Source organism: Suricata suricatta, chromosome 7 (genome assembly GCF_006229205.1).
Source record: "Suricata suricatta isolate VVHF042 chromosome 7, meerkat_22Aug2017_6uvM2_HiC, whole genome shotgun sequence".
NCBI lineage: Eukaryota > Metazoa > Chordata > Mammalia > Carnivora > Herpestidae > Suricata > Suricata suricatta.
Genome location: NC_043706.1, coordinates 77,214,447 through 77,228,481, shown reverse-complemented (window position 1 = coordinate 77,228,481; position 14,035 = coordinate 77,214,447). Strand labels below are relative to the sequence as shown.

Below are 14,035 nucleotides of genomic sequence, written 5' to 3'. Positions count from 1 at the left end.
GCTCAGTTGGTTCAACATCTGACTTCGGCTCAGGTCATGATCTCATGGTTTGTGAGTTTGAGCCCCATGTAAGGCTCTCTGCTGACAGCTCAGATCCTAGATCCTGATTTGGATTCTCTGTGTGTGTCTCTCTCTGCCCCTGCATCTCTCTCTCTCTCTCTCTCTCTCTCTCAAAGATAAAAAAAAAAAGTTAAAAAAAAGAAATCTAAAAAATGTGATACTGCTAATGTGACTCCTCAATTCTGAATTTTAAAAAATCCCCAGTGCCTGTGAGAGAAGATAATTGGATTAAAGGCCATTTCCTAGTTTTGATGTTGTGGGTAGCTATGTAAAATGTCACCTCTGGGGGGAAGTGGGTGAAGGGTATTGTTTCATACAAGGGCATGTGAATCTACAATTATCCCAAAATAATAGGTTGGAGAGCCTGGGTGGCTGTCAGTTGAGCGTTCGACTTCAGCTCAGATCATGGTCTCATGGTTCATGGGTGCAAGCTCCGCATCTTGTGCGGACCACTTGCTCAGAGGCTGGAGCCTGCTTCGGAATCTGTGTCTCCTTCTCTCTCTGCCCCTCCCCCACTCATGCTCTCATTCTCTCAAAAATAAATAAATCTAAAAAATATATAATAATAGGTTTAATTTGAAAGAAAAAGCTAAATGAAAGTCAGCAGAAAGAAAGGGGCATTAAAGCAACACCAAGATACAATAATTAGTAAGGCAAGGAGTTTAGAATTGTGGTTAAGGGAGTAAATACATTGCAACTAGAAAAGTATATTCGATCATTTTGGATCTTGGATTTTGATATAAAGGGAAAGCAAGATGTTGAATAGGGGCAGGCCACATGACCGTGAGTGACGCTGGCCTCCCGCGTTCTGGCTAAGCTGTCAGTAAGGCCATAAATAATACATTCTCATGATGTCTGAAGAGCACAGCGCTGCTGAGATCGGAGCGTCAGGAAGTGCACGGCCTCGCCCCTTCCACCAGAGAGGAAAACCGAAATTAAAGGTTACTGAATTCTACTCCCTGGGCCTCCTCCAGAGTCAAAGAGGACTTCCAGGGAGCATATTATGGGGTTAGCAAATGTGTGCCATTCTGAAAACAACAAAGTTATAACATTTTAGGTGTGAAAGGTAAAATAATAGTCATTTGCATGAAGATGTGAAGTTATTCAATCCATTCTAGAAAAGGCAGGTGGGTCCTAGTCTCAAAATTTTGCTAAGAAAACCTGGTCATTAGGGGCGCCTGGGCGGCTCAGTCGGGTAAACCTCCAACTCTTGATTTCAGCTCAGGTTATGATCTTATGGTTCATGACATCAAATCCCATAGTCAGGATTCACTATGACAGCACAGAGCCTGCTTGGGATTCTCTCTCCCTCTCTCTCTGCCCCTCCCCCACCTTTAAAAACAAATAAACAAACTTAAAAAAAAGAAAACCTGGTCATTTAGAACTGATAGCCATTTGCACCTTCGACCCTGATGTTTGCACTTGTGGTAGGGATGACCGTCATAATTGGAAATAGAATAAAAAAGCTATTGTGTGTTGCAGAAAGGAAGCTTTCAAACACTGTCTTGCCCGAAATGGGCAGTGGCCATTATTTTCTTTCCTTTGAATGTGCACCTTAGGAAGGATTAATATCTACTTCCAGGGTACAATGAGGATTCTCAGATTGGCTACCCCTACGCCAGTCCCTGCGAACAGTTTTGTTCTGTTTGTAAATAATTAGGCTGTTCTTCCCAACAGTTCTACTTCTCCAACCCCTCACCCCTCCCCCTCGATCAGGACACACTAGCAAGACTGTACTTGATGTTTGACATCAGCTTGTGAGAGTGCCTGAGTGGGACAGGTTTCCAATTCTCCCCATTGAGCAGCTTTGCTTTCCTGGTATAAATGAATGTAAGACTTCTTGGTGTCCAAGAAGTGGAAAAAGCCACTCATCCCACATCCCATGATGCAAGTGTCTTTTATTTGATTCAAGAACATGATACCTTCTGTCTTCACCACCCCTGGCTCCTACAGATCCCAACATATACCTGCCACTGGCCTGCTCGGTGAGCCAAAAAGAGCCATTGCTGGTTCTTCATGACTAGATTTTATTCTTCCCCCTTGAAGACAAGTGCATCCTTGAGGCAGCGATCCTCATCCTAAAGCAATAGATGGAAACCGTCATTGACGCACCAGCATTTACTGGGAGCATTACATTTTACACTGGTCCTTTAATTTTTTTTTCTAAGTGGGCTTCATGCCCAGCATGGAGCCCAGCTTGGGGCTTGAACTCATGACCCTGCCATCAAGACCTAAGCTGAGATCAAGAGTCGAATGCTTAGCCAACTGAGCCACCCAGGTGGCCCTTTTTTTAAAACTTTTATTTGTACTGAACAGTTGATGACCTTATAAGGCTTCTGAGGGTAAAGGAAATTTAAATCAAAGAAAAAAATGCTGTCCTACAGACTCTTCTGAAAGAATCTCTCATAATAATCCTATTGACAGGACATGACAGAACACTAGTGAATAAGGAGAAGACTGGCGAGCTGAAAGCCGTGGGTACTACATTGTCTTATGCATCTATACATAAACATGTACTCATTCAGCCAACACTGTGCTGCATGCTGGGCATCCGGGATTTAAAATGCACAGACCTTATTGTTACAGCTTTCACAGGCTAGTTGGGCAGACAGACGTGCAAATAAATCATGGCCCAGGGGCTGACGGACAAGAGAGAGAGCACGACTTCACAGCTTCCTGGAAGGAGCCCAGGCTTTGGAACAGCTGGATCTGGATCTGGGTTTCAATTCAGCTGCACAGCATGCACTTTAGCTCTGTGACCTTTACCTGTGGGGCAAGGTACTTAGTCTCCTTGAACCTTCTCTGATTTATGAAATGGGGGCAACAATAACTTTACACAGTTGTAGATATAACAGGTATAGATGTGTCTTAAGCATCCGAAATACGGTATGCCACTTAATGGCTCCCACTTGGACTTGGCCCCAGCATCATTTTCATCCACCTGGTCTTCACTGGCTCTTCTTCCAACTCACTGTGGAACAGATCTTGCCTCTTCATGGCTCCACGCCTCATTTCCACTTCTGCAAAGCATGGGGACACAGAAGACTTAGAAGCCATTTGGGCTAGAAACACAGACCAGCCCCATCCTATGCTGGGCTCCCTTCTGCAATATCCCAGGCAGTTAGCCAGTGTACTGGGGTTCTCCGGAGAGACAGAACCAATAGGAGAGAAATCTATCTCTGTCTACCTATCTACCTATCTATCTATCTAGTCTGTCTGTCTGTCCATCTCCCTATCTCCCTATCTATCTATCTATCTATCTATCCATCTCCCTATCTATCCAATGGTCCCAACTGCCACTGCTGTGCCACCACAGACCTGGGCTGCTCTCTGCAGCAAGAGGGGTAACAAGCCCCAGGAGGCTGCTGGATGGGGGAAAACAGCTGCTCCTCGGTTCTTCTCCCCTCAGAGTGGCAGCAGCTTTTACCTTGGATTTTCTCTCCTGGTGCACACTTCCTCCCTGCCTAATCCTGCCCAAGGTCAGACCTGTCTCAGGCCGTGAGGCCAGGTGGGGCAGTGAGAGGTTGACCCCAGCCCCATCAGGGAAGTGTCTCCTGTGGAGGCCGGCCCCATTGGGAACACCCTGTACACACCCATGGCCTGGTGGGTGTCTCTGCAGAGGGAATGGTTCCCACAGTTCTTCATGCAGTTTGAGCTCACAGAGGTGCAACTTTTCTCCTGCAGATGCTGGTTGCTCCTTGGTCCATTTTTCTGACCCCAAGCATGAATTATTTTTTCATAATAGATGAAAGTTCTAGAAGGGTATTCTGGAAGAGATAGAAAGCAAGACAAACCAACGTAAATAGACTCAAAGGGCTTGTAAAAAGTCAGTCCTGCCCACCCACCTAGGATCCTGTATATGTCACAGATACCAGGGATCCAATCAAAACCTGTTGCAGAAGACCATTCTAGATTGACCCAGAGATGAATGCCCCTGTAAGAGGTTCTAGCCCCTGAAAGCTCTGATCCCACCTGCCATCTTCTTATCCTTCCCCAGTTGTTTTTATCCAAAATCCAGGTCTAAAACTATAAGCCAACCTTTTCCAAAGCTCCATCTTTGCCCCCTTTACAATTAGCCAGATTTTTCACTTTGTAGAATGTGGAAAGTGATCCAATGTGGCATATTCTATTTTTCAGTAATCTATCCTTGATCCTAAAAATATGCTATATTTAGGCTCCCTTGTGCAGAAAGAGCAAGAAGTAGCAACAAAGTATAGAAGAAAGAGCTTGGGTTGAGTCAGACGGGCTTGGGATAGAATTCCAGCTCATTCACTCACCCAGTAAATATTAACTTGTGTCCCTGCCATGTCCCAAGGACTACGCTTCATCATATCCTAACTGTATGACTTTGGGAAAGTCATCTATTTCTTTATTCATAAAATGGAAATAATTCCAGAGTTGCATAGAGGAAGCCCATGACAGTGTCTAGAACACTATCAGGCTCTAAATGAAGTGGGTTACTTTCTCCTCTTCTTTAGATTCATTGTTAATTGTTATATAAAACTTCTCAGCCAAAGGGTTCAATAAATTAGTACAATCCATCCTCAAAACATCCATCCAGTAGTCTTTTTTAATGTTGAGTCAAAAAAAGACCTTCTCTCTCTTTTAAAATTTTTTTTATGTTTTATTTATTTTTGATACAGAGAGAAACAGAGCATGAGAAGGGGAGGGGCAGAGAGAGAAGGAGACACAGAACCGGAAGCAGGCTCCAGGCTCTGAGCTAGCTGTCAGCACAGAGCCTGCCGCGGGGCTCGAACCCACGAATATAAGATCTGACCTGAGCCGAAGCCGGAGGCTTAACTGACTGAGCCACCCAGGTGCCCCCTTCTCTCTCTTTTTTAATGTTTATTTATTTATTTTGAGAGAGAGAGAGAGTATGAGCAGGAGAGGGGCAGACAGAGGGAGAGAGAGAATCCCATGCAAGGTTCATGCTCAGTGTGGAGCCTGACTCAGGGCTCGAGCTCACGACTACAAGATCATGACCTGAGCCAAAATCAAGAGTCAGACGCTTAACTGACTGAGCCATCCAGGTGCGCCAAGACCTTCTCAAATGAGACAAAGAACCTATAAGTAATAGAGATTTTAGATTTAATGTAATATTAAAAATTCAAAGATGCTATAAACAGTGATAAGATACAGGCAGACTGGAAGAAAATCTTTCCATATATATATACAGACAAAGAGTTAACTATAATACCATATAAGAGCTCCTAGAAACCAGAAGAAAGACAAATATCCCAACAGAAAAGATAGGCAAGGATCATTCATGGTAGAAATACAAATGAACAATACACATGAACAACCTTACTGGTAATTACAGATGTAAATTAAAATGAAGGGAAACATGTCTAGTTCATCAGATTGGGTGGGGAGGGGGTACAGAAGATAGTGGCTGGTCTGAACAAGAGTGTGGGAAAAGAGGTACCAATGTGCTGGTAAGAAAATAAATTGGTGTGGTCCTGATTGAGCAAAAATTTTCAGCATCAAAATATAAACTGTGTGTGCCCATTAAGCCAACAGTTCCACTTCTGGATACCTATTAAAGATACATGTATGAAACATTCACTGCAACACTGTGTGCAGGAGAAACAAGTTAGAATGGCTAACTGGCCATCAAGTATCTTATGGCGCCTCAATTCCATACAAAAGCATGAATTGTAAAAAAAAAAAAAAAAAAAAAGGCAGTTTGCAGTCCATATTTTGATATTGGATGATTATAATCCTGTTTCCTGCACTAATTTCTAGTTAAAGATCCCTCTGTTGGCAAGAAGCATGATATGTCAGCCACAGTGCTCAGGAGTTGACAGCTGTGGCCTCAATCCCCAAGTCTTCCTGCCATTTGGGAAGTGAAGTCTCCTGTCAACCCTGAAAGAGGCTTGGGGGAAAGTGACCATAAGCAGGAAAGCCTTGTGTCCAAAGACATTATTTGTAATTCCCAGAAACATTAAAAAAAAAAAACAGGGAAGAAAGTGGAAGACAAAAAAGAAAGGGGGCCTGTCACCTTCATCATCTTTTCTCCAGACTCACAAGAATGGCTGGCCTCTCCCAAAAGATAATCTGAAAGATTAAGAAAATCTGTCTCAACTAAACACTACCATCCCTGCCTCAATTCTCTGACAAAACAAATAACCCTTTCACATGGAAGCAGATACAAGAGAGGGATAATGATTAAAATGGTCTTCCTGACTTCACAAATGTAGGTAAGAAGCACACTGGCAAGGTTACTCTAAAATAGTGGTTCTTGAGCCTGGCCGCACATTGCAATCACCATGTGAGTTTAAAAACTACTAAGCGGGGCGCCTGGGTGGCTCATTCGGTTAAGCCTCCGGCTTCGGCTCAGGTCAGATCTCACGTTCGTGGGTTCGAGCCCCGCGTCAGGCTCTGTGCTGACAGCTAGCTCGGAGCCTGGAGTATGCTTCTGGTTCTGTGTCTCCTTCTCTCTCTGCCCCTCCCCCTCTCATGCTCTGTGTCTCTCTCTATCAAAAATAAATAAAACATTTAAAAAAACCTACTAAGCATACAGGCACTTGGCTGGCTCAGTCTGTAGAGGATCTAAGTCTTGATCTTGGAATTAGGTAGTGTTCATAAATACACACACACACACACACATATACATATACACACATATATACATATACAGTAAAACCTTGGTTGCAAGCATAATTCATTCCTGAAACATGCTTGTAATCCAGAGCATTTGTATATCAAAGCAAATTTCAAGAACCTTTGGCTCAGTTGTGATCACATGACATTCGACATCACACACTACTCGTATTGCAAGATGTTGCTCGTTTATCAAGTTAAAATTTATTAGAAATGTTTGCTCATCTTGTGGAACACTCACAGAACAAGTTACTCACAATTCAAGACTTTACTGTATAGAGCTTACATATATATACATATATATACATATATATACATATATATATATACACATATGTGTACACACATACATATATACATACTGATCCTGCATCCCCCTACCCCTAGAGATCCTGGGTTAAATGAAATTGGATGAGTCCTGGGCATGACAATTTTTAAGAGCTCCCAGATGACTCTAACTTGTGGCCAGGGTTGAGAACTCTTGTTATGGAGTTCCAAGTAGCCACACTCTGATCTTAAACATAGTCTCCTGAGTAGATGGCTGGTCACTGCCAAGAAATGAATATCAGTTTGAAAGAAGTATTATAGAAAAAGCGGAGTAGGATGATGCCTCCTCAAGATATGGCTTTAGTGAAGCAAGAAAATATCTCTAAACACACGGGAGATGAGTGAAACTGGAATAGAGATTTAGTCATTATAGATTTAATCATTATCATCAACAGAATAAAGCAATATGTAAGTTCAACCAAGGGAGCTCAACTAGGGGAAGTTTCTTTTTAATTGAAAAAAAAAAACACTATTATGAGGAACCTAGGTGACTCAGTCAACTAAGCGCCCAACTTTGACTCAGGTCGTGATCTCACAGTCCGTGGGTTCGAGCCCACATCGGGCTCTGTGCTGACAGCTCAAAGCGTGGAGCATGCTTCGGATTCTGTCTTCCTCCCTCTCTGCCTCTCTCTCTCTCTCTCTCTCTCTCAAAAATAAATAAACTTAAAAAAAATAACCTTTAAAGCTGTTAGGAGCAGTGGATAAAGAAAATGTCATTCATTTTTTTTCCAGAACTAAGAAGACTCCCCAGTAAATATCCATTATATCTTAACAATGGCCAGGAAATGCTTATTCCACACTGGCTTTTCAGAGAAGAGAACTAAAATCAATACTGTATTGATTTTAGTCTTTGCAAATATATCACCAAATATACATATATGACTTTTAAATGCCAGAGCTATTAAAACAATGGAGCATACCCTCCTTCTTCAGTGAGACAAGGGCAACTCAAGGTTACAAACACTCCCTCTTCTGATCCATTTTCCGCACTGTGATAAAAGAGCTTTGTGAAATGTAATGCTGATTCCATCACTCCTCTGCTGCACACTCTCTATGGGTTCTCTGTTGCCTTCCTACAGGCCTCCATGACCCTTCTCCCACCTTCCCTCTCTATAGCCTTCCTACCACCCAGTGCTCCAGCCACATGTAGCTCCCCAGACAGCCCTACTGTGTCACACCTCTCAGCCTCTGTCTATGCTGCTCCCTGTACTGAGGTGGCCTTCCTTCATGTACCCCAGTCCTCACAGGTCTGGAGAAACGCACTACATCTTTTGAGACTCAATTCAACAACAACCAAAAAAAAAAAAACTCAATTCAAAAGTAACTTCAACAATGAAGCTTTTCCTGACCCATGCATAAAGAATTGGCCACTCCCTCTGCCTGCCCACTCCTTCTAAAATGGCATCTTATATGTGATCACATTTATGTTTACCTGTCTAACTTCCCCATCTAGACTCTGAGCCCTTTGATGAGAGAGACAGTATTTTATCCATTTATAAACCAGCACTTGCAAGACTGAATGATATAAAGTAAGTGTTCAGTAAGTTTATTTCATAAACTAAGTTATCTGAATGTATTGAATGACTGGATTCCACTCTCCATAAATTAACCTCCCTCACCTCCTCTCCCTCTCTCTCAACACACACGTATACACACCAGTAAATTAGAAATTGAAGGCTAAGAAGTAGCCAGAGTGGAACATCTCTTGTAATAGTCCTTACTTACCACTGATGGTCTATGCCCAGTGGCTGAAGGCAGAAGCAAGGGACTATTTTCCGGATGCAGAAGATCCAAGCAAGAGCTATTCCGAGAACTGGAGCTTCTTGAGTCACTGTGCAACTGTCCCTTTTCAGACAGCAACCTGGACAGAAAGCTGGCCTTGCGACTGTCCAGGTGAGATCTGTCTGTCCAGACCCCACTCTCTTTCACACTGCCATCACTGTCTCTACAGTGACTGTGCAAATCTTTGAGAGGCTCTCCTGAGGGTCGTAGATCCTGGGACTGCTCCCAGGTTCCTATTGCATAGGATAGGCAGTGTCTAGGAGCCATCTCTGTACCTAACCAGGACTGGGACTTTGCATTTTCTAGGCCAAAGGGATGGTCTGGTTGCTGTCCCAGGTGCTGAATTCGAGTACTGTCATTCCAGGGCCACGGGCGGCTGACATGGAGCTGTCCACTGTGCTGATCCTTCTCAGCCCACTCTTTTTTAATACAGCAAGGGTCTACTTCAAGTTGCCTGGCATGTAGGCTTTGACATGTGGTTTTAGACTTCTGCACATTGACTTGACAGACTTTCTGTTGATTGTTGGCTTGAAGTAGAGAGATTCTTTTAGGCAAGGGAGAGCAAATCATACAAGGCTGGGCCACTGAATATTTTTTCAAATGGTATGGCATGCCACTTTCATCCTCAATGTCCTCATTGCTAGATTTCTCATAGAGTGCCCTCATGATTTTCCTGATTCCCAGATGAAATATTTCCAGTACATTAAGGAACAAAGAGGCGGCTGCAATGTTGTGCATAAAGAGCATGAAAATTGTCTTCTCTGTGGGCCTGGATACAAAGCAGTCCACTTCATTAGGGCAAGGAGGTTGAGTGCATTTGTAAAGAGGGTGCATTTGAAACCCATAGAGAACATACTGGCCTATCATGAACACTACTTCCAGCACAGATCTCATCAAGATATGTAAGACATAACTACGCAGCAGACATCCTTTCAGAGGGACTTTATGGATTCTCTTCTGCTCCTCTAATCTCTTCAGCTCTCTATCTATCCTCTGTTGCTCCTCCAGTTCAAGCTCTGGATTCTCCATCTGGACTCTAAGGTGTGGCTTTTTCCTCTGCCTCTCCTTTTCAAAGGCCCTGAGTCTATAAAATGCATGGCCCATATACACCAAAGAAGGAGAAGATACAAAGATGATCTGTAAAACCCAGAACCTGATCAAAGAGATAGGGAAAGCATCATCATAACAGATATTGTTGCAACCTGGCTGCTGGGTATTGCAGGCAAATGCTGACTGTTCATCATCCCAGACATCTTCAGCAGCCACAGCGAGAACCAGTATTCGGAAAATGAAGAGAATGGTCAGCCAGATTTTCCCCACTATGGTTGAGTGGGAGTGAACTTCCTCTAGGATGCCACCCAGTAAATTCCAATCCCCCATGGTAAGAGATTAGTCTCTGAAACATACAGAAAACACTGAAGGTAATAGCACCCATGGATATAATGTATAAAGACCAGGCTTATCAACAAAGCAGGTTATTTTCTCATGTCAGAAAAGCTATGAAGGATTTTCCACCCCTAATATTTACAGTCCATGCTTATGAAATAGGATACTCCCAACGAATATGATTTTGGAGGGAAAAAAAACTATAGACCCTGCACAATTGGATCCAATTGCCTGCCTATCCTTTCCTTCTCTCCCAAAGTTGACTCATTCCATATATGCAATGGCCCTCATATTTGTACAATGCATTCCATCCCAAGTTTTGTTCATTTCTCTGCCCATATGAGAGGCCCCATTAACCAGACATTCTACGTGATCTTCAATAAGTCGCAACTTTTCCAGGAAGTTTTCCCTAGCCATCCCAAGTCAGACTGGTTTTTCCCATTCCTGAATGCCTACACTATTGATTATACCACTCATTTGACACTGTGCCTAAAATGAGTTTTGTGATGTCTGTGTCTTACAACCCTCATCCTGTACACTCTTCACAGGGACGCATTCTATAGCATTTTGTTCTTTTCACACAGAATATATCAAAAAATAATAGTGGGATGAATTGTCTTCCCATTTTAAAACTCGGTTCCTTGACCTTATCGCTGGAAAAATCATCACACAACAACAACAACAACAACAACAACAACAACAACAAAGTAAATCCTCATTCTGTATTATTCATGGCTCCCACTGCAAGAAAACAAATCAGCCAAATAAACTCTCTGGAACTGGCACATGGTAGCAGTAAAAATTAAGTATACAAAGAAACAGTATAAGACGTGATTACATCCACAGTGCTACGTCTGGAACAGCATGGTTTCATGAAAGCTTTGCTAACTTAGAAGAAAAGTGACTATAGACTGCTTTTTTTAGCAAGCTTGGGATCTAGGAAAGAATCAAAGCAAAGCTGACATGAATAGGTTAGTTGGTTTACCCTAAAAAATATAATGTTTTTCAAAGTTCAGTGAGATAGGTTAAAGGCTTCTAAGATGTGTAAGACTTCACAATACGAAATATATGGAGAAATTATTAAGTTAAAAGCCAATACTGAAAGAATTTTCTCTTCCAGAATTCACACATTCAATAATGTTTACTAAAATCTTACTATCATCGAGGCATTGTCCCAGTGAACAAGATATACCTGGTCCAGCCCTCACAGTATTTAGTCAATAAAGACTCTCATTAACATAAAATGGACAAATAGTAAAAAGAATGAATGAATATCAACTCAAAAATACAAGAGATGGGGCTCCTGGGTGGCTCAGTCAGCTAAGCATCCACCTCTTGATTTCAACTCAGGTCATACTCTCAAAGTGTTGAGATTGAGCCCCACATCATTGAGCTCTGTGCTGGCTGTGGAGCCTGCTTGAGATTCTCTCTCCTTCTCCCTTTGTCCCTCCCCTTCTTGTGTTGTCTCTCTCTCAAAAAAAAAAAAAATACAAGAGAAAAACATGGAATCATTACACTTTCCCCACTTATCTCCAAACAAAATAAATCCCAGGTGGAATAAAGTATTAAATGTAAAAAAGTCAACCATAGGGGTGCCGGTGTGGCTGGCTCAGTTAGTTAAGCACCCAACTCTTGGTTTAGGCTCAGGCCATGATCTAATAGTTCATGGGATCGAGCCCTGCATCAGGCGCTGTGCTGACAGCCAGAGCTGGCTTGGGTTTCTCTCTCTCCCTCTCTCTGCCCCTACAGCACTCTCTCATCTCTCATCTCTCAAAATAAACATTTAAAACAATTTTAAGTCAACCATAGAAGTATTATAAAAGAATGTTTTAGAATCTTGAAATAAAGTCTTTCTTAAGCACATCAATGCCAGAAATTATCATTGGAAAAATTTTTTAGATTTTATCCAGCAAAGCTGAATGGCAAAAGTGGAGCTGTCCAGAAGGCATTTGGGTCTAGAAGACAATTTAAAAGAAAAAAGCACAAACAAAATATAAAGATTTAAACATTTGTGAATAATCACTGAATAGGTAGAGAGGAGATCACTCAGGGACAAGAAAAAGTGAGCCAATGACAAAACCCTGAAAAATGACCCAGGTAAATAAGTCTACAAACAAAAGTGAGATATGGCCAAAGAAAGTTGGGGGCAGGAGGAGACCATAAGAACAGATAACTATCACGGAAACCAAAGGACAGAGTTTTAAGGAGAGACACAAGGCCATATACACATACACATACTCCTGTTTATATGAATTGAATGTGGGATATACCATGCTCAGAGATTGGAAAGCTCAGTATTTGTAAAGATGTCAATTCTCCCCAAATGAATTGATCCATAGATTCAATGTGAGATTTTATATCAGAGTAAAATAAAATCCTATAAATGTACATATACATGTATACATATGTACATGATGTACATATACATATATATGTGTGTGTGCATATATATGTATATATGTGTACATATATATGACTATATGAGCATGGATACAGGGCACACATCAGGAAGTTAATTTAAGTTACTGGAGGTCTATAGGAAGTGATGATAGTGGAGGGGAGGAAGGGAAAAAAAGAAAAAGGAAAAACAATAAAGACTTCTAAGTAAGCATGACTAATTTTTTTCCAATATAAACATTTATATACATTTATCTGTATATGCATACATATATAAATAATTTTTAATAAAATATAAATAGTTGATACCTCTCTGAATTTGGGAGGGGTATTAATGAGACTTTTATTTTACTCTATGTACTTGTGAATTGTTTAAAATTCAAAAATTAGGAATGTAGTCACATATAGTACTTGTGAATAAAATGTTAGATTTTAAATCTTTGACTTAAGCCTTATTAGCTAAAGCAACAATTTACTCAGTTCTATCTTAAAGAGTTCAGGTGCTTTATCATTCCTTTAAAAAATTATGGACATTATTCTTTTTAAAAATATTTTTAAATGTTTATTTTTGAGACAGAGCAGGAAAGGGGGGCAGAAAGAGAGAGACAGAATCTGAAGCAGGCTCCAGGCTCCATGCTGTCAGCACAGAGCCCAACATGGGGCTCAAACCCACAAACCACAAGATCATGCCCTGAGCCAAAGTCGGATGCTCAACCGACTGAGCCACCCAGGCACCACTTGACATTATTCTTTATTAAAAATTAGTTCCTGAGGAGCCCGGGTGGCTCTGCTGGTTGAGCATCTAAACTCTTGATTTTAGATCAGGTCATAATCCCAGGGCTAAGGGATTGAGCCCCATGTCAGGCTCGGCACTGAGCATGGAATCTGCTTAAGATTCTGTCTTTCCCTCTACCTCTCTCCCTCACTCATGCACTCTCTCTTCTCTAAAATAAAAATAATAGTAATAATTCCTTTAGCAGTTAAAACATAACTAGAGCTTCTATTTTATATAAAAACCTGAAATTGGAAAGCTAACTCAATTCATTAAATTATCCTCTACTTGGCAGTCCTGAACTATTTAATGCATCTATTGCCAGTATCCCTTTAAAACTTGGGAATGATTATTATCTTTAAATAGCAAGTAAAGGAAAACGGATCCAACATGGAAAACAGAAAATATAATCATGCCTACTGACATGCAAGACCAAAATCCTTTAGACAAATATCCCTGTTTCCCAAAAGTAACTACTTTTTACCAACAATGACTACAGGTTCTTGAATTTTATTATCAAATCCTAATTTAGCATCTCCTATGTAAAAACTGATGATCCTTCCCTGAATTTTACTTCAGATCTTATCTTTCTATCCCCACAAGGAGTTCCTATATTTCTCATAAACAAGGAAGTTCACATATGTACCACTTACCTTATAGGTGGTCAAAAATAATAACAACTGCTCAAAGAACCTTCACGTTGGACCA

At 41.4% G+C, this 14,035-nt stretch overlaps 1 protein-coding gene across 1 annotated transcript; it reads right to left on the bottom strand.

Annotated features, from left to right (window-relative positions):
• Positions 1-2,297: 2,297 nt before the first annotated feature.
• On the bottom strand, positions 2,298-10,300 carry GJA10 (gap junction protein alpha 10). Its single transcript, XM_029944232.1, has 3 exons — positions 8,716-10,300; positions 3,654-3,827; positions 2,298-3,080 (listed from the first exon to the last, which is right to left on the bottom strand). The coding sequence occupies exons 1-2, from the start codon at positions 10,150-10,152 to the stop codon at positions 3,789-3,791; spliced, it is 1,476 nt and encodes a 491-aa protein (XP_029800092.1). The 5' UTR covers positions 10,153-10,300; the 3' UTR covers positions 2,298-3,080; positions 3,654-3,788.
• Between the last annotated feature and the right edge of the window lie 3,735 nt (positions 10,301-14,035).